Source organism: Hydractinia symbiolongicarpus, chromosome 12 (genome assembly GCF_029227915.1).
Source record: "Hydractinia symbiolongicarpus strain clone_291-10 chromosome 12, HSymV2.1, whole genome shotgun sequence".
Taxonomy (NCBI): Eukaryota; Metazoa; Cnidaria; class Hydrozoa; order Anthoathecata; family Hydractiniidae; genus Hydractinia; species Hydractinia symbiolongicarpus.
The window spans coordinates 24,759,075-24,778,248 of NC_079886.1; the positions used below are offsets into that span (position 1 = coordinate 24,759,075).

General features: G+C 33.3%; 3 protein-coding genes across 3 annotated transcripts in view; 2 read left to right on the forward strand and 1 right to left on the reverse strand.

The window, feature by feature from the left end:
- Positions 1–19,174, forward strand: part of LOC130621155 (phosphatidylcholine transfer protein-like) — a 76,620-nt gene that overhangs the window by 20,485 nt on the left and 36,961 nt on the right. The gene's annotated exons all lie outside the window — the stretch shown is intronic.
- On the forward strand, positions 303–5,652 carry LOC130621153 (trimethylguanosine synthase-like). The gene is made up of 5 exons (XM_057436464.1): positions 303–720; positions 1,240–1,333; positions 2,058–2,285; positions 2,749–3,421; positions 3,945–5,652. Exons 1-5 carry the CDS (start codon positions 572–574, stop codon positions 5,582–5,584), a joined length of 2,784 nt encoding a protein of 927 aa, XP_057292447.1. The 5' UTR covers positions 303–571; the 3' UTR covers positions 5,585–5,652.
- LOC130621158 (coiled-coil domain-containing protein 13-like) lies at positions 6,638–16,834 on the reverse strand. Its single transcript, XM_057436472.1, is given in 14 exon segments — positions 6,638–7,589; positions 8,410–8,625; positions 8,733–8,846; positions 9,374–9,687; positions 10,630–10,806; positions 11,149–11,442; positions 11,745–11,849; positions 12,536–12,646; positions 13,095–13,151; positions 13,792–13,928; positions 14,648–14,753; positions 15,303–15,365; positions 16,198–16,385; positions 16,711–16,834. Coding segments are annotated over 13 exon segments (2,022 nt in total). The 5' UTR covers positions 16,363–16,385; positions 16,711–16,834; the 3' UTR covers positions 6,638–7,426.

The following is a 19,174-nucleotide window of genomic DNA, read 5'->3' on the forward strand; positions in this document are numbered from 1 at the left end:
TATTCTTGTTTCAGCTCGCTTGCAAAAACAAAACAAAATATTTGGACATATGAATGGTCATTTTATTCCACAACAGTACATCCTCCTGAGTGTAATTTTTCAGAATAATAATATTCATCCCTTTTGAAGTGTATCACCCTCATCATGAGTATGCCGGAAAGGTGATATTTAAAAAAATCTTTAAAACACTTTTTACATTTTTACATTTTTTTTCTTATACCAAAAATTTAATGATTCTCTAGATATTACATCTGAAAGACGAAAATTGAGTTGAAAAATAGCTTTTTTGAAAAAATGTAAAATAAATCAAAAGCAGGAACTTTGTGGAAAATAATTAAAAAATCGTTTTACATCTATTACCATTCTAAAGAGCATCGAATAAGAGTTGGAATTTGTGTGTGTGTCTGTATGCTATTATCTGCTTCTCCTGATGTTGGCTGTTATAAAAAAATTGCAAGCCATTTTTAACTGTGGATCTTTTGTTTTTATAGGTACTGATCAAAGTAATACACTTAAACTGCAAGCTTTAATAATATTAGGCATAAAAATATTGTCTACGTAGATTGTTTCAATGGCCTATTGGCATCGTTATTACTGCCAAGTAGGTGAATTGACTCTGTGGCCGAACCCTTTAAGTCCAGCATTTAATCATCTTGTTATTTCTAAGGAAGAAAAACAACTTGATTGTGTTACAGTCCTGTGCTCAGAGCGCAAATTAAGGTATGATTAATTATAATTTTTATTATTTTTATATTCATTATTTTACAGAGGACAACAGCTCAACATGCCAAACAAAATCAAAAGTGTATGGTTAATTCAGTTGACAATATGGATTTGTTTTTATTTTAATTTAAATAAAATATGTAAGAATATAAATAATTCCTGCATCTTTTTAAATATCAATTTTTTTGGAAAGTCATGGAAATTTCTTTTTTGTATAGCGAATCATAATTTTTAAATTTTGCATTGCAGCCATCTTACAAATAAGTGCACATCATGCATTTTAAACCTTGGGATATATATTGTCAAAAATGTCTACATGCATAAGTATTGTAATTCTGTTTTTAACTTCTCTTTGCTGACAAACAATAGATATGATATGTTGCTAAGTTTAAGCATTTGTTTTTTATTTTTTCATTCTTATTAATTTTGCTAAAACTTACTAATACTAACTTTCGCGAAACATGGGAAATAAGAACAATGTTTAAATAATTCAGTTTCATTTCTTTGTTATTTCAGAGATAAAAACATCCCTTCAAATCCTCTGGATTATTTCGAAGTTGAGAGTGACGAAGAATATTGTATAATTAACAAGTCATTCAGCTCAAACGAGGTTTAATTTTATACTATATCTCAATACCAGTTCTCTAGGATCTCAGCATTGAATTGTTTTGCTGGTTCATATAGTAAACTGTAATTGTTTTGAACTGCAATATTTTGCACAATTTGTGGTTTTGGTTTCTTCAAAACATTCGTTTTTGGAACAATATAGATATATTATACTCATAATTGTAGTGATCACTCCTAATATGACTAGTTCCTTTCTACTAAAAGAGGAGGTGCTTTTTGAAATTTGAAGCAACAAATAGGCACTTAATAAGGGTATTGAGGGAGAGCTTAATTGGGTCATTGTGTTATGGCTACTTAAAACAGTATTTGAAAATGTTTCTACCGTTTCTGTCAGAAGAGTTTAGTTTTTAATGTCGTATTTTTATCAGGAAATATTTGTTGAAAAAAATTACCATCGTCAAAATTCATCACTGGCAAATTATTTTGCCACTTTTACTAGTTAACTTCTGCCAGCAATATTCAAGACAATAATTCTTCAATCTTTATTTTCTAACAATGAAAATTTCTTTAACACTCACATTTTTTCCCTGATAAGTATAGTAAAGGGTAAACATTTAAATGTGTTGAGCAAAACAAAATAACGCATTCGAATGTGTCCGCCTCTGTTAAAAATTTTTTTTAAATTAATTGTTACCTTGACACTACTTTAACTGTGTCGTTGTTTAGAATGTCTCTCATTTTGATTTGCTTCATCTATTCCATTTAAGGCCATCGATTATCCTTGCCGCTGTTCCAAAAACCAACCATCTTATTTAAACAATACAACTCAACCTAAGAAGTCTCCGACTGGAATGAGCATTAAAAGTAAATCGGTGCAAAAAGCATTAAGCATTCGTGCAGAACTTGACGAGAGCGCACTAGAGGAACTTGAAGTGATGGAGAAAATGGGATTGCCGTCGTATTTTCTGAACTCTCCATGGGATGCTGAAAATGAGGTTTGGTTCACGCATTATTGAATTTCTGTGCATTAAACAAAGGATCGAAATTATAACATACCTTGGTTCAACAAGAGAACCTTTTTTAATAATCCGTCGTTCATACGTATGTTCATATGTCATACCTGGATATCTCCATGTGATTTATTGAGAAGAGCTAAATTAAAATGAAATAAGAGTGACCAGTAGCTCTTACTTGAGGGGGGAGTGGTATTACCTCACCCCTTGTATATGGGTTATAAACCCCTCCCAAACATGAATTAAAATCCTCACCTCCCAAACCAATTTATAGGAAAGAAAATACTAGTTTTTGTTTATCAATTTTTGATTGTTCAGTTATTATAAATTTAATATGTAGGAATTCAATAAAAACTTGAGTGAGTGTATTCACAAAATTACATTTGTTTTTGTTAACTAACGTCTATGTTGACGAATTTTTTAAAACCTTGTAATTCTATTCTAGGAATCTGTTGTTGTAAATACAGAGAGTAACAAGAAAGAAAAACGGAAGCGAAAAAACAGAAATAATAAGAAGGCTAAAGATTTTACACATTCCAACGTCTCGTTAGGCACTGAAATTGACTCTGCTGATAAGAATAATGGTGCCAACGACAGTAAGAATTTGTTGGTGGTATCAGAAAGTGATAAACAATCAAATGAAATACCCGAGGATGCCTATCAAGACAAGTCGGCAGACAGTCACCAATATACTGATGAGTGGAGTGATTATTTTCGAAATGCACCCGATGGTTGGGAGGAGTATTGGGACAACTGTGGAGAGCAGTTGGTATGGCATGATTGGCAGGAAAAATATCCTTCTGTTTATGGTGTAGACAGTTTGTGTACTCATAAAAATAAAGTGGAAGTTAAAAATGGTGAATGCTTTGAAAACAACTTCGAAAATGTTGACCAACATGATAATGATTTGCATTTCAAACATGTCCAGTTTGCGTCTAATTGCAAAGAAGACGAGGAGACACAAAGTGGCGGGAAATGCGAGCAAGCAGGTTTGCAAGAGAATGTAGAAATTGATTGGAATGATCCTGTCTGGTGTGAACGTTATCAGACACATTACTGGCAATCACTATGTCATTATATGGAGTTGTTTAGAATGGAACGAGAAGAAACATCCTCAGGTAAGAATATGTTGCCTTAAAGTACTTCGAATTTACGCCAGTACTATAATTCGAATTTAATAAATTTTTTCCGTGTATATTTTTTGGGGGTGTTTCATCTTTTTTCGTGTGTATTTGAATCTACAATTTACGCAAAAATAATGACCGATTGAATTTAGTGGCTACAAAACTTGTGTGAATCAAACGAATAAATCAAGTAATATAAATAAACTATTTTCTCTCATTTCTTTCAAGTTTTGCCGAGCCTCCTTAAAACTCCTCTAAAAGTAGATTTTTTAACAACTTACTCCTTAAATATCCTCCATTTTAGTTGTCGGATATTTTTATTTTTAAAATATTTAGAAATGTTACATAAGACAACAATAATGTTGTCAATTTTTTCGAAGAAGGGCGAGTATTGTTTATATTGCTATTGAAATTTTCCTGCAAATTTGATTAGTTTTCCAGAAACTTTTAGTCAATTTCCCCCTTTCATCGTAAAAATTTTCTTATACTCTGTTCTAATTTGTCACCTGTTTTTTAGAACGGGCACACAATAACGACTTCAACGAGAAAGAGCACTCAGTTGGAACGTCTGGCGTGACTAATACAGTAACCTGTGAAAACATCGATCCTGTAGATGAACGAAACAAAGAGGAACAAAACGAGGGAGAGCTGATAGACAAAATTGTGGACCAGCTTGTTTCCGACATTTTACAACAGGTAGAAAGCGAAGAGAAAGCAGTGAAAACGAAGAAAAAGAAGAAGAAGAAGTCCAAAAAGAAAACAATTTTAGGCGTGGCAGGTTTTCTTGATATTATGAATGATGCTTTTCCGAACACGATGGCTGAAAATGTGAGTTACTGTGAGTCTGTTCCTGATGATATAAACTGCTCGTGTGACGTCACAGATTCGGATGCAACTCCTAAAAAAAACGCACTTGATACCAACAGTAAGAATAGTTTGGATAAAAAAAATTATTTTACGTTAGAAGACGAGAAAATGCTACGGACAGGATACAGCTTTTTAGAACTACACACGAACAGGCGCAAGAGACTGTCTCAACCGATATTTTCAGGCGGCATGGCGTGCACGATTTCCCATCCAACTGGAAAACGACGACGCATTGAAAATACAGGGTTTAGTGATTATAGCGATGAAAGCGAGTTCGGTGTGACAAATTTCACACCATTTAATAAAACTGTGGAATCGAATGCTTTAGTGCAAGAAAACTCTGATCCTGCACAAATCAAAGTGGTGGAGGAAATAGCCATTAGGGAAACACCTTCATATATCGAAAAAAGTAAAAATGACGAATCGTGTGAAAGGGATATCCCTTTATTGGATAAAGTAAAAAACTTTTTTGTTAACATCAAGAACGCTTTTTCGGGTTGTAAACACGAAACAGTAGTCCGTTATTCAGCCTTAGATGAAACCGTAAAAACTGTTGCTGTAGAGAAGAAAACGCAAAACAAAAGAAAAAATAAGCACCGTGCGGGTACGACATCAGACGAAAAGCCCAAACCTGATATTTCTGTACCAGCCATCCTTACAAATGATACGGAATTTGAGCTTCGAAAATATTGGGCACAACGCTATAGATTATTTTCGCGTTACGACGAAGGTATACTGCTCGATAAAGAAGGCTGGTTTTCTGTTACGCCTGAAAAAATAGCGGAACATATAGCTGAACGATGCCAATGTGACGTCATAGTGGACGCATTTTGTGGCGTTGGCGGTAACGCCATACAATTTGCTTTTACGTGCGAACACGTGATAGCTATTGATATCGATCCCGTAAGATTGGCGTATGCGAAAAACAATGCACGCATTTATGGTGTTGATGATCGCATTTCTTTTATTCTTGGAGACTTTTTTAAACTCGCACCCGCTTTAAAGGCCGACGTTGTATTTTTAAGCCCTCCCTGGGGCGGACCAGGTTATATTTCTGCTGACGTATTTGACGTAGAAACAATGATTCAGCCAGTTACAGGGCGCCAAATGTTTGAAGTGGCGGCTCGTATTACGCCTAATGTGGCGTTCTTTTTGCCGCGAAATGTTGACACGGAACAAGTGGCGTCGCTTGCTAAACCGGGTAGTAAAGTCGAGGTTGAGAAAAATATTTTGAATTCAAAGGTAAAAACTATAATGGCATATTATGGAGAGCTTGTCAGTAATATATAGCGAGTGTTTGTTATCCATCTACTGTACCGATGAAAGTATCTAAAAAATTTTATCGTTTTATAGTTTGACTTATTGGTATTTTATAGTCCATAAAATACTGAGATACAACCTTCAACTAGAATAAAATTATTTGCAGTTTTATGTGCGTTGAGACATGGATGCTTGTCCCACAATGTGTCGTCTTATCAAAAAATTTAGGTCTTTAGGAAGAGCATGAAAAGTTGTATAGGAATTTAATATGTTTTTCAAAATTTTTGATTAGTTCTTATAATTTTGACTCACATGTTTCATTAATTATGCATGACGTCATGAACTAGCACTTTGGGTATTTTACTTAACAGTTGTGGCAAGTCTGGGGTTAATGTTTTTTACCCGTTCACTTTGACATAAATTTCAATATTACTATGATTATGCCTAATAACATCTATTACATGTTTTGAGTTTACGACGTCATAATTTCGTATGAATAACGCAAAACAAATGTCTTGTGAACCAATAAAGATTTTTCAAAAAAATAAAAGGATTCCCAGATAACTTTTAAAGATCTTTCATATGCGCTCAACTGTAATTACGTGAAAAGAAAAAATTTAATCGTAGTCATAAAATTTGTCTTAAATCAGCTAAATCTTCACAACATCTTGTCTCCCTCTCCTGCGTCCGAAACCAAAGAGTACGTTAGTGGTGTGTACCGAGCTTCCCTGCTTATTATAGATAGGTTGAGTGGCCGGAACATATCTCACATCTTCCTGATCCTCCCAATGTATACTTTCTATTGATTTCATTGGTTAAACTAACTGATATAGCTATTTTGATTGGTCGATCGATAGATTGTGACTGCCATTTCTTTTTTCAAGGTTAGCTGAGAGAAGAAGTATTGCTGACCCGAATGTTTAAAATTTTAGGTCGATAAAACCTTAATGAGCAAGGCAAATTCCCTTGACCCTTGCCCATTTTAGGCACGGGACGTTTATTTATGTAGGAGCGCTACAAAAATTCGCGTCCATGTATGTTTTTACGTTTCACTGGCATAAAAACTGAGCAGAAGCAGAAAACTTATTCCTTAACTTATTTCTATTAACGTTAAATATTCTATAAAATCTCAATAAATTGCCAATTTATAGACGTTATTTATATTATATATACAATCATTTAAAAAAAAACATTAACAGTTCTAAAAACATTGGACCCGGTGGGAAAGTTTAAAAAAATCATAATAAAATGAGTTCTTTTGACCCTCTCTTCTTGTCTGTGTGCACAAAACTTACACAGAATCGTCAAAAAATATAACACCGACAAACAGTGAATAAAAAAGAAGCAGCAGCACGCACAAGAGAAGAACAAATTATTAAATAACTTCTGTCCTCCAAACCAAAAAATTGAAAAAAGGGAACACTTCAAATATAGTCACATCATGCTTTTTAGCCTACAAACTTGAATCACCTACACAGTCTAAATTTATAACTTATTATCTTGACAAAAATTCAATATAAAAAAAGAATCGTTGCTATGTTTACTTTGGCAACGCCTAAATTGTCTCGTAGCCTGTAGTCTCGTGCAGGTGTTAAAAGATGATGAAGCGGAACTGTCAAGATCACTTTGAAAAGTGGAACTTAATTGTAACCCGTTTTTATACTGGATAAAAATATCGAAAATAGACAATAACGACATTCCAAATCTTTTGTGTACGCCAGTTGGATATTGTGTCGGAAAATATCTCTCCTATAATCGCTTCCCTTTTGAGGGAAAAAGTGCAGTGATGGGTGAAGGTTTTTATTCACATCACTAACGATCTGGTGCAACTATACTGGCTAATCTTAATTACATGTTGCACAACAATATTTTTTAAGAAGCAGAAGTTTCTCGATATTGTCTTAATCCTTGAAGAAATATTTTTTTCGTTTGTTCCACCATATCATGAAAAGCTTTCAGATCAGTTTCTTTTCCTTTCAACGTCGTTGAAAGTGCGTCTTTTAAAGCGTCATTGTTATCCAGTTGGATAGACAATCTGAAAGAAAAAATAAGTTGATAAATTGAGCTGAATATCAAATTATTTAAGGCTGCAATGAATATATTAACAACTACAATCAAGTTAACCGATTGCAACTACTACCACCGCCACCATCACTACCACCACCATTATCGTAATCGCTACCACTACTACCACCAACAACGCCACCACAACAACGACGACAACAACAATGGCGAACGCAAACGACAACAGTAATAAAGGTTAAAACAACGATTGCGACAAAAACAGTCGTGAGAAAGTTCTGGAAATTTTCAAAAAAAAGATTGTCCTCAAATTGTCTTAAAAAGTAAGCACCTTGAATTATATTTTTCGCAAATGTTTTTACAAATTTCATATGGAAGAATCTTCTGATGATAGTACTTAAACCTAAAAATTATTTCTTTCTACATTCCTGGGATTCCTGGAGATTTGTCGTTTCCAGCTGTTTTTTGTAATCATTCTGGAAACAATTTTTGAAAAATACGATAAACGTTCTGGAATATACTGAACGTTAAGATTTTAATTTCCCCTTGTAACTATAAACAATAACGATGACGACAAAAATCGCGACAGGAACAACGACGAAAACAATAATGAAGGCGAAAGCCGTTGATATCGACAGGGCTTGTGATAAAACAAAGAGAAACACGACAATGATGATATCAACGACACGAAAACTACAAATATACATACAGACAACACATTAACAACAATTGTGACGTTGATAACCGGGACAAACACCTCGACTGTGGCTAAAACAACGAACCTGCCAGAAACGACAAGAAGCAAAAGGTCACGATAATAAAAACTCGCTTACTTTGTTTCTGCTTCAAGCAGTTCTTCTTCTAATGCTTCTACTGATTTAGGCTTGCCACTGTTTGGGTATTTTCCCGCAGAACTGCCACGTATTCTCACATTTGAACCTTGTATGACGGACAACTTCCCCAATCTTTTTTCAAGTTTGACGTTTTGATTTTTACTTTCTGACAAAGTAAAGTCTTTCTCGAGCAATTCTTGAACTAATTTTTCATTTCTAAGGCAATAAGAAATAAAATTTGATGGCGTTATTTTTCAAATTTTTTAACTCTTATAGACAATCATTTAACGCAATATAGAGAAAGCGTGACGTATAAAGCTTACCGTGTCTGCAAAAGTTGCGTTAATTCGCTCAGTTTCTCTTTCTCTACCAGAGCAACGTCTAGCAATGAACGAATCTCTTGTAGTTGTAACTCCAAAGGTTCTTTCTCCCGCGTGCTGAAATACGGATACGCCTTTTACTACGTTTCGTTTGTTATTACACTCCAGAAGATTTGCTTACGTGTAAATAAAACAAGGGCGGCAGTGAATGAATCATAAAGCATGTTTTATTATCAAATCTCAAAAATTTATGGCATTTGAGGTATATCAGTGACAAATCTCCATACACGACGATTTTATAATTCTGTACATAAATTATTGCAAAGGACGGCGAAAGTCTAAAACTCGAAACCACATGCAATTGGGAAAGCTGATTCAACGTATGTACAACACGCAATACGAACTTAGTTTTTTTTTTCAACAGCTTTTTAAGAAGGTTAAGTAAAGTTTTGGTATAAAAGCTCTCAGAAGCACAATTCCTTTGATCAAAATTAATTGGTTGCTTGGTTATTGAAACACACCTTTAGCAACCAGTCGTTGATCTGTAAATAATAAAAACTTAGGTAGTATGAAAACTAAAAGGACGTCACATCAATATTTTGCTGTCATCCGTTGACATCGAAGTAGATATAAATAAAACTTACCTGCTACTGCTATACGGTCTTCTCGAACCTTTCTCGTTTTTCCGATTACTTGTTACAGGGGGTTTGGGAACGAGACTGCGATCAGAATGAGAGTTTCTCGATTTCTTTAAATTCACTAACTCTGATTCTAGTTCTTGCACTTTCTTTTCTTGTAGCCTCACATCTTCTTTAAGTTTCGCTACTAGCTCATCGTTGTTTTCGTTAGTTCTAGCGGAGAAATTTCCAGACGCCTTGAGAATTCTTTCTCCGTGTGCCGATTGTTTTTTATCGTTTTTAAGCCTGTCATTTTCCTCTTTCAAATATTGTTGTTCTCTCTGAAAAGTATAACAGTTAGAAAATAAAAAAAACTGTAATGAAAAAGCATTCCAGACGATTTTGTTCTTTTTCCAGAAACACCAAACACATATAAGAAAAAACTGAGCTTTTTTATTTAGGCTGACTTTTGGGTTTACTGCGTAGCTGAATATTTTTTTCATCATATAATTTCAGATTTTTTTTGGAAACTTGTTTACACTACTTTCAATGTTGTGTTATTTAAAAATTCAGTTTCATTTGAAGTTTACTGCTTATGTGTATTAAGTTATTAAAATACGTAAGAACCATGGTACAGAAGTAGATGGGTGATGCAGCGAAGTGATGTTTTTCCTGTGAGTGATTGTGATTTAAAAATGACCCCGTATTCTATCACATCATTTGTAATTAAAATTATAATAGATTTATATAAAACCGCAGAAAAACGCGGGAAGTTAAAGTTTTGAATATATGAGTTTTGTTAACGCTTTTCGCAGTCAGTTATTAGTGCCCGTATTGACAAAATAATCGATTTAAAAAAGCGCTGGAAAAGCGTGTTTTGGAAATTTGACAGAATGTGGAACGCAGGAGATTTGATAATATCATGAACTTCAACCCATTAAGCCTAAGACTGCAATGACGATATTTATTACTTTTTACATCAACCTTATAGGCTCACACCTGTGTGTAGTCCCGGGTGTATGTGCAGTCTAAAGAATCGCGGTAATTGCACCCGTTTTTATCCCGGTCATTGCCCGATACAATTATTATTTTATGCACACAAGCTGATATAGCTTGTGTTTTGACAACAAAAAAAAATAAAAAAAAAAGATTTTTTTAAAAAAATAAAATAAATGTAAAAATCGCAGAATTAATTAAAAATCTATAGTACTTTGGTGTATATTATTAATCAGTAAATGTCCTTTTGATAAAATTACCCAAATCAAACATTCCATCACACTTACAAGAAGAGCGCTAACAAGCTCGTCATCGTGTTTTCCTTTATCCACCAAGGTGGAGATCTGCTCTTTAAAATTCTTCACGTCTTGGGTCAGTATTTTGTTTCTAGCACGAGCAGCACTGTTCTTTTCTTTGTACGAATCACGTTCTTCAGTAACAACTTCCAATTCTTTAACCATTTTCTATTGGAAGAAAAAGAGGATAAATAGGGTTGATGTAAAACCACATTACATTTAAAAATGATGTTTGGATGTAAAAGTTTGATGTAAAACCACATTACATTTAAAAATGATGTTTGGATGTAAAAGTTTGATGTAAAACCACATTACATTTAAAAATGATGTGTGAAGTCTTGCATCGATTAATTTATTATTTGTCAATTACTGTCCAGGTTTTATTAAAATAATCAAAATTCTAGAACTTTCTACGTCAATATAGCAAATATAAAAGACACGAGAACGTATTTAAAACGGATGTTTACGTCAGCAAACACATTTTGACTGCTTATAAGAAATACAACAAACCTCTTGATGCTCTTTCCTTTCTAATTCTATTTTTTTCATAGCAAGTCTGTGTTTCTCGTCATGGTGTGATATACCATTCAGAAGCGCATTGCGTGATTTAGTAGCACCTTCATGGACGGATAATTTTTCCTGCAAGTCAGATATCTGAAAAGAACATAACATTTAACATTCTAATTCTATTTTTTTCATAGCAAGTCTGTGTTTCTCGTCATGGTGTGATATACCATTCAGAAGCGCATTGCGTGATTTAGTAGCACCTTCATGGACGGATAATTTTTCCTGCAAGTCAGATATCTGAAAAGAACATAAGGTTGTCTAAAGAAATCATTAAAAAATTACAAATGCCTATTTTTAAAAGTAAATGCATAGCTTTTAAAATATTTATCATATATCTTAACCCTGAGATTTTACTCGAAACGGATCCGAGCTCGCAAGGGTCATGATAGATATCTGTATTATAATACCCGTATACGTCTGTTTGTCACGCAAAATGGTACCGCAAGTTGTAAGAGGCACGCAATGGGGTATTAAAAGGACAGGCGAACCCGTGAATTTATCGACGGGTCACCGACTAGTATTTTAGATTATGCACACACCTTTGATTGCAACGCTATTATTTGTTGTTGTCTCCCTCTCCATCCGGTTGAGCTGTTCAACAAAGCGTGAAACGATGCATTTTCACCAACCTCTCGAGTCAAAACCTATAATAATTCCACAATGATAGGATATTATCTTCTCTTATATATACATATTTAACAACTATGCTTGTAAATACTGCTTATAATATCCTTCAACTTTATCCGTGCGTTGGGCTGGCAATTGACGTTGTTAATCTTACCAATGTCATGTAAAAAGAGCCTAAGATAGGTGTTTGTATACAACAACGTAGAGAAAATCGTGAAAATTCCAAAAAAAATGTCCTTAAGCGGCGACTTAAAATTGAGGTTTCCGTTACTACATTTGCGAACACATATATATATACACATAACAAATCTTCATTGTTTTGGTTATTTAAACAGCTCTAAAGTGTAAACTGGCATTCCAATGAACATTCTTAAGTACAAACTACAATATTTACCATCTATATTCTCATAGCAGGAAATCCAATAACAATTGGAAATGTGAAAAATATGGTCTTAATAAGTTTTTTAGAAGAGAACTGGTACTTGTGGGATTGTGAATTACGACCAAAGTGATCTAGGTACGACAAAACTCTGTAAAAAGTACCAAGAAGTAAGCATTAAGATATTATCCCAAGCACTATATTCTAAACTTTTCTTTCGTTTTTTAGTATGCAAACATTTACACTAATTCAACAACAACAACAACGAATTTAAATTTGCATTTCAATACCTTAATTATTTTTTTATAATAGTTTTTTACCAACCTTTTGTGCAATTTTAAGTTCCTTTTTTAAACTTTCAATTTCATTTCGTTCTTCAGCAGATTTTAAAAGGATTTGTGTGAGTTTTTCTTTTGTGGCCAGTAACTCATTTGCCTAGAAGAAAAAAAATATAAACAAAACGAACTGTGGTAAAAACTAAGTTAGTGAAATAGAATTATTAAATCTTAGTAATGTATATTTTTGGAAAGAATAAATTGGATTAATTAGAAGTTTAAAATTCAAAACAAATATTTTCACCTTGGATTCAAATTATGTTTATGAGCCAGGCCTCCGACATTTTAGAAATTGTAGAACAGACATATTTCTTTTAAAATCTTAATTAGAGAATTTAAATTTAGCAGGCTTTTAGGGACATATCGCCCCCATAATCACGTTTAAAGTTCGGATTTCGGAAAATGCCTATATAGACTTGTATAGACTCGAAAGTGGGTGTCGCATATTTTGGAAATCTTGTCAGTCAAATCAACACGGGTGAATTGGTAACTTGATATCAACAAGAAATTAACCAACCCCAGAAACGACTTCTGTAACTAGAACTTACCTCAGCCTCTTTTTCCTCTTTAGTTGGTGTCCGTTGTGGTTTTTGTGGACTAGTAAGCTAAAAAGATTGAAAAGAAATAATAACATGTGTTGGAAGATTTAAAGTGAACATTTCATTTTTCTGCTAATAATATCTTACGAAACCCATATTTCTTTTTCTTGTTTTAGTCTTACCCAGATGGAATCAAACTTGGCACATTCATAGTATGTCATTGAAGAAACAAAGTGATAGCAAACTTTTTTTGCTTATACCAACACTTTTCTGTGACGTAATCAAAAGCTTTAAATTTGCCACTTGCTGCTTAAAATAGGTTACTTTAAAACTAGATCAAGTTTTCACATTCTGTTTGAAATTTTGGAAGTTTGATAGTTTGAAACAGTTATATGAACAATCTTTGATTTTTTCTATATATTTCAAAAATCAGAAAATCAGGTTAATCATGTGTCAAGTGGTTTTGAGAATGATTCCTCTCGATATAACAAAGTTATGTAACAGCCAATATCTAATGCTCTGGGAGGTATGGAATCTAGACGTTTTGTTGATACACCTACACCTGTGTATAACTAAGTTTTGTGGACTAAAATATGTAATTTTAAATATGTTAAGTTTACATTAAAAAATTATATAATCGTACTGATAATATATGCATTATTATATCATATCATGAAATGTTTTCTTAATGTAATTGGAAACAAACCTGCTCTAAAGTATCTACTTTTCTTTTTAAAGTTTGACTTTTTGTTTTTTCCTTCTCTAATTCTGACGTCAGGTCTCTTATTCGTTTTGAGAATTCTATGATTTTAGATGCTGCTTTTTCTGAACTAAAACCACCACCTAAAGTAAACATATTTTTAACATACAATGTCACTGTAATTTCACAAAAAAATGACCTAAAAACCTACCTTTACTTTAAATAAAGTAAAAATAAAAACCACTGGGAAATATTTTGACTTTTTCGAAGGGCATTTGTTCAACATGCGTAATGTACATGATGACAGATGCAAGAGTAATATGATTGTAACAACAACCCTGGACATGATATTTGTGGAGGTGGCTGTTTTTGCCTATTTCTAAAATAGCCAAACAGCATCTCTTGGTCACCACTCTGCACATTCCAAAATCAAGGAATTAGGCGTCAGCAAAAGTTAGTGCGGTTTAAGATTTGGGATTTAACCAAATGACCTAACATCCTGAACACAAGTAAACATTGACAAGTTTCAGAGTGTGTATTACTCAGACAGACACATCTTTCTCTATCACTTGTGGCTACAATCTTTAATATTCCGCCGCCTTATCTCACAACTTATGTCTGGGATTGTAGCATGTAAAGCAACATTAGGTATATATCCAAAAAATAAGCCTCCCATTCGCAGGTGTGAATGATGAGGTAAAGTTTTTTACACGCTTAAATTAATAAACCATGATATGACTTTCAAATCAAGAAAAAATTTTCAGATTATCTCACTTGATACTGAATGTGTTAAATGTGACAGAATTGTCACCTAACCTTGAATGGAAATTTAGCCCCTAGGTAGTAAAACAAAATGACATGCCTGCCAATTCTCTTTTATCTTCTTTCCATCTTCTTCTTACAATCTTTAGTTCTTCATCTTTTTCACCTATCAGCTTACTTAATCTTCCATTTTCATCACACAACTCCTATAGCAAAATATCAAGCAAAAAATGAATATATATACAATATAATACATATCATCAGAGCTAACTAATTAATTAATTAGTTAGCACTGGTACAAAGTAAAATCTTTAAAATGTGAATTCAAGGCAAATGTTCGGTGTTTTTTCTTAAATTTCCACATTCAAATGCTTTAATGAAATTATATTCTTGGGTATATATATATTTTGGAAAGAGGGAATTTTATGCATTATAATACTAAGTTGGAAAAACTACTAGGTAATACATTTTGACTTTTTACGAAACAAAAATACTTTATACAGCTTTGTGACAAATAAATTTTGAATGTGCCAGTATGAGAAATAATTGCATTGTTTATTCCATGAAACCGGAAAATCAAATAAACTAATACACTCTTTCGTAAACAAGCGAGAAAAATTATTTTTAACAAAACTTAAAAAGATCTTATGCACAGCAAGGTTGCAATTAAGGCCTCAAAGCTTGTTTCCAGGAAATGTTATCACAATATTATGTATTTTAAATGAAATTTGAAACTTATGTAAATACACTCCTACCCTGATTGTTTCTTCTAAATCTTTGTATTCATCTGTGTCTTTAAAGTCTACGGCCTTAGATAACTAAAACATACCAATAAAAAAGAAGATTAAGAAAAAAGGATTCGCAAAATGAATTTTTATTTTGGGTAAATTTCAACCCCTTACCCCAGACATCTTCTGGGGGCTGTTAAATGAACAAATATTAATTATAAAAGTAAAGTCGCGTTTCTGAGATTTAACATGAGCTTTTTATATAGTTAGGATTTTTTATATGTCTTGCTATTAGCTAAATTATCTATCAGTCTATTTCTAAATTAGTTTTTGTCCAGTCTAATTTTAAAACTAAGTATATGCGATAGACTACACAATTCAGCTACACATCAATCATCACCACAGCGGCAACCGAATTTTCAACTTTCTTGTTGATGTGTTGACATTTTCTACATCAATTTCAGTTAATGTTTCTCTCCATTACATTTATTGAAATAAAATTTTGAGTAAGTAAAAAGTAGCTATACACAAAAATGTTTTGTTCTGACTATTGTGTTAATTCTCGGGTCTGGGTTAACACATCATCAAATTTTAAAAGAGGAAAAAAATTTTGGGGCAAAACAAGTAGCATATTTTTAGCATTTATCAGCAAAAATTATATAAGATAAGAAATATTGAATCTCATACGGTTAAGAGAATATGTTTAATTGTAATTTAAATTTTTTAAATTTTATAAAAGTTTGACCATAATATTTAACTGCAGTGAAACATCTCCTGAAAATGATCAGGAAATTTTAAGCATGTTAATTCAGATTTGAAAATTAGGGCTATTTTTTGAATGCAACAGTATCCATTATGACTTGTAAAAAGTGAAGTGTATCGTTGTATATACCAAATAAACAGATTTATAGAAAAATCTTACTTTTAAATTAAGTTCATCCTCAACACCATCAAAATTATCAAATCTATCATCACCAGGGCATGCACAAAATTTCTCTTCACCTTTCTTTTTACTTTGCTTTGTTAGTCTTTTCTTTTGTTGTAGTTGTAAAAACTCGAACTGTTGCTTCAAGGATTGTTCACTCATATTATTAGGATGTATGGTTGTTCCTAGAAAATTTTAAAATGACATTAGCTAGCTATAATAAGCTAGAATACAAAACAACACATCAAAATGGTTAGCTAGCCAGCTATCTATAAACAACTTTCTGCATGGCGCAATTGAGTTAATTTCATTTTGAGAACAATAGGCATGTGTGCACTTTTGCGTAGGTAAAAAAGCAGGATAAATAATAAATATTTTTGAGTAGCATAAGATCAAGAGAAACTTGAATTAAATTTTAACTATTCTTCTTCTAATTCTTCTTCAAAAATTTTTCTTTTTTAGATGGATTTCTTTAATTACTGCGGTTTATTGTACATATTTTCTACTTACAGAAATGCTTGCATATGTGCAAAAAAAACGCAAACTTTTTAACTTTTATAAACAACTACAGATTAGTATTATATAGCGATCAGTTTTGTCCTGTGTCAATTCTTATCCGCCGTCTGTGCGTCGCTTAGACAAAAAATTTATTTTATGAGTTGTTTTGATTTCATACAAAGTTTACATGAAATTAACAGATTTCAGGACCTGAACCCGTGAGTACAAACTCAAACTCGATTTAGCCAGCAGTGCTTTATGCTTTCCATCATATTTTGTTTGTTAAATATAAATAGAAAAACTTTTGCTGACAAAACTAAGCTTAAGTTTTGTTTTGCAAAGTGTGGCATATCTCTCTGCCGTAAAGCCAATTTCGTCCTTTGAAAGATTTCATCCTAATGCAAAAAAATTTTATTAGAGATAACGTTTATAAAGAGTTTTCATCTGACATGTTCCGCACTTAGGGTCGGCGCCGTCCCTAATATACAAAAGCGAACAAGGGTATTGGGGACGAGGTTGCCTTGTCCCAAGGATTTGTTACCTGATGTCACATTCGCTATCGTTAAATTGACGCCCGCCTCGATGGGGACAGGCAACGGAGACCGTGATAATAAGAACATGATCACTTTAGGGCTATGAATTTATTTAGCACAGGGCTAAGTGGACCCGACACACAACGTACAACATAAATTAATACCGCTTGATATATCTACTGACAGTCCGACACCCGCCGACTGACTTACCCCAACCAATTGGACCCGACATATGAACCCTCATTATTCGATATCCTCACAACACAAGCATATTTCCCTGCAGATAGACCATAACCAACATAAAATGGCATATTATTCCACATTATCCTAAAAATACTTCCTATCTCTACATTACAGATGCATATTTTCCCAGTAAATAACCCATAACCAACGAGCGATCCATCCATATCTCGCGGAAAAGTAAAATTTTATGATGAAGTAAAACATTTTATATAAAAGTAAAGTATGAAATTTTCAGGCAGGACAATTTAGGGGAAGTCCGCTGCTTGTTTACTCTGTAGTGTAAAATCTTTTCTTTGATTGTTCTGGTTTCGGACCTTTGATTTGTCATTACGCAGGAGGGCATTTGTCTAAAATATCGTTTTTATTGGTGTATAGATGGGTATAAAACAGTACCACCTGTTCAGTATATAGTACATTGTATTCCTTTAGGTTGTCCTGCTTTAGGAATTTTATTATGTTATTTCACGGAAGAGTGTTTGTGCAAAATATGGTTTCTATTGTCGTATCAATGGTTATAGAACACTACAGCATGTTTAGTGGATAGTATAAAACCTTTTATGAAATTGTCCTGCAAGAACATTTGATATTTTTAGTTGTGCAAATTTTGTGCGTACTTGTTTACTGAGTGAAATAAAGTGTTTTTAAACATGTATGGCAGTATCTTCTGCTCGCTTGCTTTTTTATGGAATAGAATAAATTTTATCTTCTGATACATTGCTTATCCTATTTATCACTTCATTTGGTAGGAGAGCTCTTTCCTACAATCTCATTTTTAACAATGTATGGGCGTGGCACTCCCGTTCTTGATTTTGAAGTAAAAAAAAATCTTTGTTTGGTTTAGCCTGTTGGATATTCATTATTGTATTCGACGCGAGAGAACTTTCTAAATTTTGTTTTTATTTATGTATGGTTACGTCTTCAGCTTTCTTTCTTGTTAACGGAATAGAACAACGTTTTCCATCGCACTTGTAAGGAATATTCCTGTCAGGCAAAATGTGTTTTGGGCTATGGATTTTGCTTCGTAAATCACAACGTCCGTAGTTCGCCCAAAAGCGCAAACAGGTTTAGTAAGTGTGTGTTTATACCACTGTCACGGAACAACCCATGCCATGTAAAGGAAATTGGGTAGGCAATGTCGGTGGAAACAAATTACACAGGACCCATGTTAATAGGAATGTTTCCAACACTGAAGTGGCTATATCCTGTATAATACACCTAATAGTGTATAGATGCATCTACTACTGTCCAAAATGTTTTGTAGAAAAGATCCTAAAGATTCTTCTTCAACCCTTGGGTTTAATGATTGTTGTACAACAGTTCTCGAGAGATCCTTTCCATCGCTTCACTGTACATCGTGTGTTTCCATTAAATTCGTAAAAACTGCGAACAGTTGTTTAATACTTTTCATGATACCCGAAAGCGACCTTAGATGATAATCCAGATATTCCGAAGGCCTTTGCGTTATAATTTTGCGTATTTAATCAGATTTTTCCCTTTAGTTTCGCAATGAAATTCCCGTTGCAAGAAAAAAACGACTAAAAATAGTTACACTAACGACAGTTCTTTAGTCTATAACAGACCTCCCCATCGTAGCTTGTAGTATGTAATATTAGTACAACCTTTGTCGTGATGTCCTTATGGGAAAACTATGCATCTATATGTAGTGATAAAGAGTTTTATTGCGGTTATGTGTAGTACTA